The sequence below is a fragment of the Pangasianodon hypophthalmus genome, chromosome 6, assembly GCF_027358585.1.
Source record: "Pangasianodon hypophthalmus isolate fPanHyp1 chromosome 6, fPanHyp1.pri, whole genome shotgun sequence".
NCBI lineage: Eukaryota > Metazoa > Chordata > Actinopteri > Siluriformes > Pangasiidae > Pangasianodon > Pangasianodon hypophthalmus.
This window is the reverse complement of record NC_069715.1, coordinates 425,892-439,378: the sequence shown is the minus strand read 5'-3', so window position 1 is coordinate 439,378 and position 13,487 is coordinate 425,892. Positions and strand designations below refer to the sequence as shown.

At 38.9% G+C, this 13,487-nt stretch overlaps 1 protein-coding gene across 1 annotated transcript in view; it reads left to right on the top strand.

Annotated features, from left to right (window-relative positions):
* Positions 1 to 13,487, top strand: part of fbn1 (fibrillin 1) — a 91,191-nt gene that overhangs the window by 16,454 nt on the left and 61,250 nt on the right. The window contains 2 exon segments of the mRNA XM_053234637.1: positions 5,199 to 5,396; positions 10,638 to 10,763. Coding sequence (XP_053090612.1) covers positions 5,199 to 5,396; positions 10,638 to 10,763 — 324 coding nt within the window.

Genomic DNA, 13,487 nt, shown 5'->3' with positions numbered 1-13,487 from the left:
GGGTGTGATGTAGGAGTGAGGGGATGTGGTGTAGGAGTGAGTGATGTGGTGTAAGAGTGAGGGGTGTGATGTAGGAGTGAGGGGATGTGGTGTAGGAGTGATGGTTGTTGTGTAGGTGTGAGGGGTGTGGTGTAGGAGTGAGGGGGTGTGGTGTAGGAGTGAGGGATGTGGTGTAGGGGAGAGGGGGGTGTGGTGTAAGAGACGAGAGTGTGGTGTAGAAGTAAGGGATGTGGTGTAGAAGTGAGGGGTGTGGCATAGGAGTGAAAGGGTGTGGTGTGGAAGTGAGGGATGTTGTGTAGAGTGTGGTGTAGGAGTGTAGACTGTTGTGTAGGAGTGTAGAGGGTTGTGTAGGAGTGAGAGGGAGTGGTGTAGGAGTGTAGAGTGTGATGTAGGAGTGTAGAGTGTTGTATAGGAGTGTAGAGTGTGGTGTAGGAGTGTAGAGTGTGGTGTAGGAGTGAGAGGGAGTGGTGTAGGAGTGTAGAGTGTGGTGTAGGAGTGAGAGGGAGTGGTGTAGAGTGTGGTGTAAGAGTGAGAGGGTGGTGTAGGATTGTAGAGTGTGGTGTAGGAGTGAGAAGGTGGTGTAGGAATGTAGAGTGTGGTGTAAGAGTGTAGAGTGTTGTGTAGGAGTGAGAGGGAGTGGTGTAGGAGTGTAGAGTGTGGTGTAGGAGTGAGAGGGAGTGGTGTAGGAGTGTAGAGTGTGGTGTAGGAGTGAGAGGGAGTGGTGTAGGAGTGTAGAGTGTGGTGTAGGAGTGAGAGGGAGTGGTGTAGGAGTGTAGAGTGTGGTGTAGGAGTGTAGATTGTAGTGTAGGAGTGAGAGGGTTGTGTAGGAGTGTAGAGTGTGGTGTAGGAGTGTAGAGTGTTGTATAGGAGTGTAGAGTGTGGTGTAGGAGTGAGAGGGAGTGGTGTAGGAGTGTAGAGTGTGGTGTAGGAGTGAGAGGGAGTGGTGAGTGAGAGGGAGTGGTGTAGGAGTGTAGAGTGTGGTGTAGGAGTGAGAGGGAGTGGTGAGTGAGAGGAAGTGGTGTAGGAGTGAGAGGAAGTGGTGAGTGAGAGGAAGTGGTGTAGGAGTGAGAGGAAGTGGTGTAGGAGTAAGAGGAAGTGGTGTAGGAGTGAGAGGGAGTGGTGTAGGAGTGTAGAGTGTTGTGTAGGAGTGAGAGGGAGTGGTGTAGGAGTGTAGAGTGTGGTGTAGGAGTGTAGAGTGTGGTGTAGGAGTGAGAGGGAGTGGTGTAGGAGTGTAGAGTGTGGTGTAGGAGTGTAGATTGTAGTGTAGGAGTGAGAGGGTTGTGTAGGAGTGTAGAGTGTGGTGTAGGAGTGTAGAGTGTTGTGTAGGAGTGAGAGGGAGTGGTGTAGGAGTGTAGAGTGTGGTGTAGGAGTGAGAGGGAGTGGTGAGTGAGAGGAAGTGGTGTAGGAGTGAGAGGAAGTGGTGTAGGAGTAAGAGGAAGTGGTGTAGGAGTGAGAGGAAGTGGTGTAGGAGTGTAGAGTGTGGTGTAGGAGTGAGAGGGAGTGGTGTAGGAGTGTAGAGTGTGGTGTAGGAGTGAGAGGGAGTGGTGTAGGAGTGTAGAGTGTGGTGTAGGAGTGTAGATTGTAGTGTAGGAGTGAGAGGGTTGTGTAGGAGTGTAGAGTGTGGTGTAGGAGTGTAGAGTGTTGTATAGGAGTGTAGAGTGTGGTGTAGGAGTGAGAGGGAGTGGTGTAGGAGTGTAGAGTGTGGTGTAGGAGTGAGAGGGAGTGGTGAGTGAGAGGGAGTGGTGTAGGAGTGTAGAGTGTGGTGTAGGAGTGAGAGGGAGTGGTGAGTGAGAGGAAGTGGTGTAGGAGTGAGAGGAAGTGGTGAGTGAGAGGAAGTGGTGTAGGAGTGAGAGGAAGTGGTGTAGGAGTAAGAGGAAGTGGTGTAGGAGTGAGAGGGAGTGGTGTAGGAGTGTAGAGTGTTGTGTAGGAGTGAGAGGGAGTGGTGTAGGAGTGTAGAGTGTGGTGTAGGAGTGTAGAGTGTGGTGTAGGAGTGAGAGGGAGTGGTGTAGGAGTGTAGAGTGTGGTGTAGGAGTGTAGATTGTAGTGTAGGAGTGAGAGGGTTGTGTAGGAGTGTAGAGTGTGGTGTAGGAGTGTAGAGTGTTGTGTAGGAGTGAGAGGGAGTGGTGTAGGAGTGTAGAGTGTGGTGTAGGAGTGAGAGGGAGTGGTGAGTGAGAGGAAGTGGTGTAGGAGTGAGAGGAAGTGGTGTAGGAGTAAGAGGAAGTGGTGTAGGAGTGAGAGGAAGTGGTGTAGGAGTGTAGAGTGTGGTGTAGGAGTGAGAGGAAGTGGTGTAGGAGTGTAGAGTGTGGTGTAGGAGTGAGAGGGAGTGGTGTAGGAGTGTAGAGTGTGGTGTAAGAGTGAGAGGGTGTGGTGGTCAATGATTTCAGACAGTGTTACAGCATTCTACTGTGTGTGTGTGTGTGTGTGTGTGTGTGAGAGAGAGAGAGATTATTCCCAGATGCCGAATCATTGGGAGTCTCCCACAGCTGGATCTATACAAAGAAACGAATGACATCACACACACCCACAAATGCAGACCCTCCCTGTCCATCACACACACACACACACAAGTGTTTCAAGATGAATACATTCTAGAACACACACACACACACACACACACACACACGTGCATGCACGCACATTGTTAATCCTCTCTTAGCAAATCTTGAACTGAAACACCCTTCAGATAAACATAGCGGAGTAGCACTGGAGCTGCCTGCTGCTGCATCCCACACGCACACACACACACACATACATTTTTAAGTGCACATTCAAACTCTGACATGGTGTGCGGTAAACAGAAGGACATTGTGGTCAGTTTGTGGTCAGTTACGTGTGGGTGTAATGGTGATTCAGTGCAGAATGAAGATTTATTGTGTGTGTGTGTGTGTGTGTGTGTGTGTGAGGTGTGTGTGAGCAATAGCACTTAATAGCATCCGGAACAAAGTGCCTAGAAACCAAAATCACTATGTGGGAGGTTGAAAAGTGTGTGTGTGTGTGTGTGTGGTGTGAAACACTTTTAAAGAAATATTATTAAATCGAAAAGAAATCTAAAATATAAAAGCATGTACCTGTCTTCTTGTGTGAATTGTTGTTGATGATGACGTGCTGTGTGTATATACTGAGAGAAGTGACAGAAACACACACACACACACACACACACACACTGTAAATGATTTAGGGCTGGATTGCCTTGTGGACTCATGGAGCTGTGAGTGCTGATAGCGATCTCTGACATGCAGCACAGCTCATTACAAAGGCATCCAGAGAGAGAGAGAGAGAGAGAGAGAGAGAGAGAGTGAGAGAGAGAGAGACACAGAGAGAGAGAGAGAGAGAGAAAGAGAGTGAGAGAGACAGTCCTTTTTTTATTAGTTGTTCAAAACAATCTATTTATCAGCTCACACCAAATTCCCAGACGATGCTTCAGAACAGGCTGAGATCTAAAACCCCACAAGATATATATATATATTTATTTTTATTCAATTCAATTTCATTATATTTATATAGTATTTTAACACTAGACATTGTCACAAAGCAGCTTTAAAGGAAACTGAGAGGAGCCACAGCACTTCAGAGAGTTGAGTTGTTTATATCCTCTTTATTAGAGTTGTTTCTTTTATCAGAGCCAAGATATAATATTCAAATTGTTTATTTTACTTGAGTTGCTTATTTTATGAGTTAAGATGCTTAACTTACATAAATCAATTATGTCATCAGTTATGTTATGAGTCAAAATATTTGTCTTATCCCAGTAATGTTGTTTGTCTTATTTAAGTTATGCATTTTATACAACTTAAAATGTTTACCTTATGAAATGGAATTTTTTTTATAAATTGAGTTATTTCCTTTATTTGTACACTTTATATCAAGTTGTTTACCTCAAGAATTGAGTTGTTTGTGTTATCTGAGTTATATATATATATTTAATATATATATATATATATATATATATATATATATATATATATATATATATATATTTTTTTTTTTTTCATTTTATTTGTGTTGAGTTGTTTATCTTATCTGAGTCGAGTTGTTTATCTTATCCGAGTTGAGTTGTTTATCTTATCTAAACCATGTTGTTTATCTTATCTGAGTTGTGTTTATCTTATCCGAGTTTAGCTGTTTATTTCATCTGAGTTGAGTTGTTTATCTTATCTAAACCATGTTGTTTATCTTATCTGAGTTGTGTTTATCTTATCCGAGTTTAGCTGTTTATTTCATCTGAGTTGTGTTGTTTATTTTATCTGAGTTGAGCTGTTTATCTTATCTGAGTTGTGTTGTTTATTTTGTCTGAGTTGTGTTGTTTACCTTATCTGAGTTGTGTTGTTTACCTTATCTGAGTTGTGTTGTTTATTTTATCTGATTTGTATTGTTTATATTATCTGAGTTTAGCTGTTTATCTTATCTGAGTTGTGTTGTTTATTTTATCTGATTTGTATTGTTTATATTATCTGAGTTTAGCTGTTTATCTTATCTGAGTTGTGTTGTTTATCTTGTCTGAGTTGTGTTGTTTATTTTGTCTGAGTTGTGTTGTTTACCTTATCTGAGTTGTGTTGTTTATTTTATCTGATTTGTATTGTTTATATTATCTGAGTTTAGCTGTTTATCTTATCTGAGTTGTGTTGTTTATTTTATCTGAGTTGTGTTGTTTATTTTATCTGAGTTGTGTTGTTTATTTTATCTGAGTTGTGTTGTTTATTTTATCTGAGTTTACCCTACAGGCTTCTATACAATCCCACACCTAATTGTACCATTTTTTCATCAGGATGGGAAACTGAGATGTGTTTTATAGTGCAAAACTTACATAATGCAAATACGATATAATACGAAGTGTGTGTGTTCTAGAATGTATTCATCTTGAAACACTTACTATTAAAGTGTGTTACTGGATTCTTTTCTGTTTCGTTTCTCCAAGGCAAAATGTGAAATTATGTGGTTTTATTCGACATGTAGAATGTAATTTGTCGCTCTTTAGAGCTAACTGATTCTTTACACACATATGTCTAACCCATTTTCACACACACACACACACACACACACACACTCACACACACACACACCCTCTCCCAGAACGCCCGAGACCAGGCCAAAACATGATTAAAAAGAAATTCCACCCACACAATGCTCTCTCTATGCAGTAGTCTAGAGTTCCTGTGTGTAACTGTGATTTCCTATGCGTGTGTGTGTGTGTTTTTCAGACTACCGGACAGGCCCGTGTTTTGCAGCAGTGAGTAATCAGATGTGTCAGGGGCAGCTAACGGGGATAGTGTGCACTAAAACGCTGTGTTGTGCGACGGTGGGCCGAGCCTGGGGTCATCCGTGTGAACAATGTCCTGCTCAGCCTCAGCCCTGCCGCCGGGGCTTCATCCCAAACCACCGCACCGGAGCCTGCCAGGGTATATATACACACACACACACACACACACACACACACACACACACACATGCACACACACATAACCTCAAATGTCTCTGGAAATCTTTAGAGACCTCATGATTTCATTCAATATTTATTCATAATTCAGTTTTGATTCATTCTGGTGAGGCCCTTCTATTGATAGAGTAATTAATAAAATCCAATTCAATTTTATTTGTATAGCACTTTTAACAATGGACATTGTCACAAAGCAGCTTTACAGAAATATATAAATACAGGATATGAATTTTACATTTATAAATTTATCCTTAATGAGCGAGTCAGAGGTGACGGTGGTGAGGAAAACCTCCCTGAGATGATATGAGGAAGAAACCTTGAGAGGAACCAGACTCAAAAGGGAACCATCCTCATCTGTGTGACACCCGATAGTGCGATTATAAATCATTCCCTCTATAACTGTGTACTACATGGACACATAGTGCGATTGTGTAACCACTAAAGTTCATAAGAGTTTTCACATGAAGTTTTGTTGAAGTTATCAACTGTTCACTGATGGAGACTTGAGTGCATAACTGTTCATATCAATTGCAGGTAATACAGATAATTAACACTATGATACACCTAAATCTAACGCTTACCTTAACCTCAGGAACTAAAAGGAAAGTTTTCAGCACTTTTAGTTGTTTTTCTTTTAAATAAAAGCTTTTGTAATAAAGTAGTTTACCTCATGATGACCAGACAAATGACCCCACAAGCTCAAAACTGTTGGATATTCCTATTCTTGTGAGGATATTTGTTCCCCACCAAGATATAAAAACATGCCCACACACACACACACACACACACACACACACAGCCGTGCCCACATAATCACATTATACACAGTTATGGTATACATGCTTACTAACCATCACACATTACAGTCACATATACACACTCACATGTACACAGTGTATACACAGATACACACACATACTTTTCAGAAATGATCACTCAAATTCATATAGATTCTCTCAGTTAGCTCATGCTAACGAGTTAGCCAGCTAAAAGTTTTATTATTTCAGTGACTCAGTAATCACTTTAGCAGATCTACATCTCATAGTAGTTATATGAATTATTATTTTCTGGTTGAAACATTAGAAATGTAGATCACACACACACACACACACACACACACACACACACACTGCAATCTGCTGTAACTGGGTTAAATTGGGTTTGGTTCCCGTTAGTGTTTTACATGCCTGTGCAACCAGGCAGGACGGGAGGCACTGTCGGAACAGATACACACACGCCTCATTGAACCACACACACACACACACACACACACACACACTAGATTAGTTGTTACAGTTTATTACGGATTGTTCACATCCTGCTGTTCTAGATTACAGTAAATAAATACTGCTCAAGAGAACAATACTTACACACCCACTGTTCTACAGTAGATATTTTATATATCACAGTACTTACACACCAAATTTTAAATAGTACAGGACTTACACACCTCTGTTATAGCATACAGTACTTAAATACTCAATGTTCTTAAGTATGGTACTTAAACATACTATGCTGTGCTATAGAGTACAGTATTTAAATACTTACTATGCTGTAGTACACTATAGTACACTATTTAGATACTCGCTATTCTATAGTATAGTACTTAAATACTCGCTATTCTATAGTACAGTACTTAAATACTCGCTATTCTATAGTACAGTACTTAAACACTCGCTATTCTATAGTACAGTAGTTAAATACTCACTATTCTATAGTATAGTACTTAAATACTCACTATTCTATAGTATAGTACTTAAATACTCACTGTTCTATAGTATAGTACTTAAATACTCACTATTCTATAGTATAGTACTTAAATACTCACTATTCTATAGTATAGTACTTAAATACTCGCTATTCTATAGTATAGTACTTAAATACTCGCTATTCTATAGTACAGTACTTAAACACTCACTATTCTATAGTATAGTACTTAAACACTCGCTATTCTATAGTACAGTAGTTAAATACTCACTATTCTATAGTATAGTACTTAAATACTCACTATTCTATAGTACAGTACTTAAATACTCACTATTCTATAGTACAGTAGTTAAATACTCGCTATTCTATAGTACAGTACTTAAATACTCGCTATTCTATAGTACAGTACTTACATACTCGCTATTCTATAGTACAGTAGTTAAATACTCGCTATTCTATAGTACAGTACTTACATACTCGCTATTCTATAGTACAGTACTTAAATACTCACTATTCTATAGTACAGTACTTAAATACTCGCTATTCTATAGTACAGTACTTACATACTCGCTATTCTATAGTATAGTACTTAAATACTCGCTATTCTATAGTACAGTAGTTAAATACTCACTATTCTATAGTATAGTACTTAAATACTCACTATTCTATAGTATAGTACTTAAATACTCACTGTTCTATAGTATAGTACTTAAATACTCACTATTCTATAGTATAGTACTTAAATACTCACTATTCTATAGTATAGTACTTAAATACTCGCTATTCTATAGTATAGTACTTAAATACTCGCTATTCTATAGTACAGTACTTAAATACTCACTATTCTATAGTATAGTACTTAAATACTCGCTATTCTATAGTATAGTACTTAAATACTCGCTATTCTATAGTACAGTACTTAAATACTCGCTATTCTATAGTATAGTACTTAAACACTCGCTATTCTATAGTACAGTAGTTAAATACTCGCTATTCTATAGTATAGTACTTAAATACTCGCTATTCTATAGTACAGTAGTTAAATACTCGCTATTCTATAGTACAGTACTTAAATACTCGCTATTCTATAGTACAGTACTTACATACTCGCTATTCTATAGTACAGTACTTACATACTCGCTATTCTATAGTACAGTACTTAAATACTCGCTATTCTATAGTACAGTACTTAAATACTCACTATTCTATAGTACAGTACTTAAATACTTGCTATTCTATAGTACAGTACTTACATACTCGCTATTCTATAGTATAGTACTTAAATACTCACTATTCTATAGTACAGTACTTAAATACTTGCTATTCTATAGTACAGTACTTACATACTCGCTATTCTATAGTATAGTACTTAAATACTCACTATTCTATAGTACAGTACTTAAATACTTGCTATTCTATAGTACAGTACTTAAATACTCACTATTCTATAGTATAGTACTTAAATACTCACTATTCTATAGTACAGTACTTACATACTCGCTATTCTATAGTATAGTACTTAAATACTCACTATTCTATAGTACAGTACTTAAATACTCGCTATTCTATAGTACAGTACTTACATACTCGCTATTCTATAGTACAGTACTTAAATACTCGCTATTCTATAGTACAGTACTTAAATACTCGCTATTCTATAGTACAGTAGTTAAATACTCACTATTCTATAGTACAGTACTTAAATACTCGCTATTCTATAGTACAGTACTTAAATACTCACTATTCTATAGTACAGTACTTAAATACTCGCTATTCTATAGTACAGTACTTAAATACTCGCTATTCTATAGTACAGTACTTAAATACTGGCTATTCTATAGTACAGTACTTAAATACTCACTATTCTATAGTACAGTAGTTAAGTACTCACTATTCTGTAGAACCGTACTTAAATACTCGCTATTCTTGTTATTGAACAGTTTTTTGACACATCTCTGGTCCTCTTGAAAACAGGGTCTGGAGTTCACTTCAGCCAAACCGTGGTGTGTTCTACATCAGGTGTGGAAGCTATCCGTTCTCAGGGCCACATGCTGAGTAATGAGATTGGCTCAACTTGTTACTTCCAATCCTTTCTACTTTTGTGAGGGTTATTATGTTTATTGATATATAAAACCAGATTTTCAGAACTGATGTTCTGTAATTTGTTCATTTTTGTGGCACACACGTCTCAACACACACATCTCATGCCAGCCTGCACAGATAAAAATCCTCTTACACAAGAACAGCTCGTCGTTTGCAGGCATTCCTGCACAATGACATGCTGTGCATCCAAAAAGTCCTGCTTGAGTATTGGTACCACAGGAAATTAATTAAAAAAAAACAGTAAACGGATGAACCTACCATTTTGCAAACCTGAGTGAAAAGAAAAGTGACATGTGGAATTGCACAAGTGATCCATGGTTCGGAAGGAACTCTTTTATGTAAATGAAAACCTGTGATTATGAAGCCCGTCCCCAGACGAGCCCAGAACTGGTCCTGAGTGCAGACTTGAGTAATCGGACCCTAATTTATCAATTTATATTGTTTCCTTGCTTATATTGCACATGACATAATTTGCACAATTATTCTCTGAAAATTACTTGCGACACTCAGTTGTGCTATTTATCCCATTGTACACGCAAAGTAGTTCTTGTAATTAATAGATAAGGGTGTACGTAGTACTGCATTGATGCAACATGTGTCAGTTAATCATATGTATAAATTCTCCATCACTGTCAACATTACTAAATCATACAATCATCAGTACAGCAGTGAAAGACACGCCACGCCACTGACCCCGCCTCAGGGATCTCCTGCTCTAGAGTAGAGTACTAATCTAGGTGAATGAGACATCAGTATGACCTTTACTCTGTGAATCTCAGAGCATGAGTGTGCTGAGAAGCTGTACTGTGCATTTGGGACACAGCCACATGCTGTTCGATTTGGCCATCACACTTATTTCTCCAGCTGGGGAAATTCCTCTAACGTCTGGCTGTCTGAGCCACACTGAGGAGGGTTAGCAGACACCGTCCTCCCTGTGTCCCTCTCTCTCTCTCTCACTCTCTCTCTCTCCATTTCTTTTCCTTTCACATTCTCTTTCTCTCTCTGTCTCTCCATTGCTGTCTCCATCCTCCCCTTTCTCACCTTCTCACTCACTTTCTACCCCTTTTCCTCCCTCTCACTTGTTCTTCTACGCTTCTTCAGATGCTCTGTCTCCAGTGAGTCTCTCTGAAAATATCTGTCTTTTTACTTTTCCACATTCCCCACTGCTCTTATTTATCACCCTGTGTGTGTGTGAGAAAGAGACGAAGGATTGCATTCCTTTGTGTACATTTATTCGTCCATGCTTGTGTACTGAAAGCGTATGAATCTGTGATATAAATCAGTAAATGTTTTAAATTTTGTTTATAGAGCTATATTTTTAATGTTTATTATTGCATTATTTAAAGTGCTTCTATCTCTGTACATGTGTGCGTGTGTGTGTGTGTGTGTGTAGACGTGGATGAGTGCCAGGCCATTCCTGGTCTGTGTCAGGGAGGAAAATGCATTAACACAGTGGGCTCGTTCGAGTGTAAATGCCCTGCAGGACACAGATTCAACGAGATCAGCCAGAAATGTGAAGGTGAGAGACTTGACCTTTGACCTGACAGGAACATGGTGTTGATAAATGTCTGATGTTGGTAAAATCTGGAATCCATAAAGAAGATGATGTCACCTCTTAATTCCACTTCCATTTATGCACCAAATATGAGTGAAGAGGGATGAGGAGGGGCCCTGTGGCTGTATTCCCATCAGGATAGTTTATATTGATCATCATTAAGATCGCAGATTAGCAATGGCCTTAGGAAGAGAGGACTCTGTTTCCAAACTTGAGGTTCTAGCCAAGCTAATTTTCCCTAATTTTCTCAAGATAACTTTGCGTGAGATGTGTTCTGCTGCACACAGACTCTAAAATCACATTTATTGTCATGATTTCTGCCACTTTTCTGCACTAATAATGGTGTTTAAGCTAAATATGTGACTCAGGTTTTATCTGGTGCAGTCCAGGTCTTAAATTAAACCCAGTCAAAGGCGCTCATACCCTTTAGTTTATGAAACATCTAGGATTAAATGCTGGCTGGCTGGGTGGACGTCTAACTATAAAACTAAAATACGGTGGTATGTGGTTGTTTATTTGACACTGCAGGAAGAGACATGGATTTTACTCTACTCTGCCATCAGCATTCAGCCACTTGGCCAATAGAGGAATTAAATTTTATTTTTCACTTAAATTTTATTTTTAGTTAGTGCTAAATGTTAATTCTAATGTTAAGTACATAATCATTTCATTAGTTTAAAAGGTTATGAAGGTTTTTCAATAATTTGAGTTCAAAACAGTGTGTTCTTATTGTGTCAAAGCACAGACATGAGGGCGCCCTCGAACATAAAGCAGTGAGCCTCTTCACCGTCAACAAAATTGAGTGACCAGACTTAAAGACTGAACACTAATTGAAAGGCTGTTCCATGTGGGGTTTTGTATGAAAAAGCTCTGACCCTGTTGTAGGTTTCATTATTCTATGTACAAACAAAGAGCCTGCACCTTTTGATCAAAGTAGAAGTGGTGGATGATAAAAGACCAAAAAATTTGTTCAGGTACTGCAGCGCAAGACCATTCAGTGCTTTATAGGTTATTATTGGTATTTTATACCCAATGCAAAATTTGATTGAGAGCCAATGCAATGTGGATAAGATAGGGGTGATGTGGTCTTGGTCATATCATCTGGTTCTAGTAAGGACTCTCGCTGCTGCATTCTGGACTGGAGCTTGTTTATGCACCTACTGGAACATCTAGACAGTAAGGCATTACAATAATCCAATGTAGAGGTAACAAAAGCATAAACTAGTTTTTCTGCATCTTGTAGTGTCATTTCTTATGTTAGCAATATTTCTCAGATGAAAGAAGGTTTTCCTAGTAATATCTACATGAGCTTCTAATGAGAGACTGGAGCCAGTAATCACACCAAGGTCCTTTACTGCTGCACATGATGTAAGTGAAGAAGATTTATTTGTCACATATACATTCCAATACAGTGAAATTCTTATCTTTACATATCCCAGCTTGTTAGGAAGTTGGTGCACCTGGAGTAGAGAGGGTTAAGGGTCTTATTTATAATTTACATTTACATTTATAATATTTGGCAGATGGTTTTATCTACCATGACTTACAGGAGTGATTTGTAGTACAGAATAGGAGTTGATAATGGTCTTTAAGTACTAGGAACATCAGTGTTTTCAACCGGGCAGGTAACAGGAATCCAGTAGAGGGACTGCAGTTACAGGATCTCCTTCTGTTGGTACAGGTTCTCTGGAGGATCTGGGTAATTATCAAGTCATGGAAGGATTAGGGTGATCAGGATCAGAATCAAGATCAGCCACTATGGAATACTGTGGTTTGAATCAGGGCTTGTGAGGGCCAACACCGGGATAATGGAATATACAGTAGTCAAGATCAGGATCAAGGTAATGGAATGATCAAGCTTTTCAAAATCTGTGTCACGTGATGGCAGAACTAGGATCACGGGAGGATACAGATCAGGATCAACACTATGGGATGGTCTGGTTATGGAGTCAGGTTTGGCAGGTTCATGATCAGTTGGAATTTGGGTCAGGAGGATGGTCTGCTTGTGGATCAGGATCATGGACATTTCAGGACAGTGGGAGAGGATCAGGGTTATGAGATGTTAAGGATTAAAGTCATGTAATGTTTAAGCCCACGCAGGGGTTGTGGGACAGTCATGGTCAGGATTAGGATTAGAATCAATATTAGGATTCTTAGGATCATGTGGTGGTCACAGTCAAGATCATGATCAATATTACTGGAAATTGTTCAAAAGGATTTGTTCAAAGATTTTGAAAAAATCTTTTTGATCATGAACCTGAATGAATTAAAGTCATGACAGGTCAAAATCCAATTTATGGGTCAGGGTCATCGAGTCAAGTTCAGGTTTAAAGGTATATAGTATATAGTTTAACCATTAATAAAGCACCATATAAATAAAATCAAATCGAATTGAAGGTATGAAATGGTCAAGATCAAAGTCATTGGATGGTTCAGCGCTTCAAGGTCTAGGATAATGGAAGGTCCAAAATCAGAATCATGATACATTCAGGGACAAGATCAAAGACATAGGAATGCCAAGATCAGGGTCAGAATTTTGAAAGGGCCATAATCAAGGTCATGATGGATTAGGATCATCAGGATCATGTGGTGATCAGAGTCAGGATCAGAATCAATATTATGGAAATTTGTTCAAAGGGATTTGTTTAAAGAATGTGAATAACTCCAGTCCAGAATGCTAAGCTATGT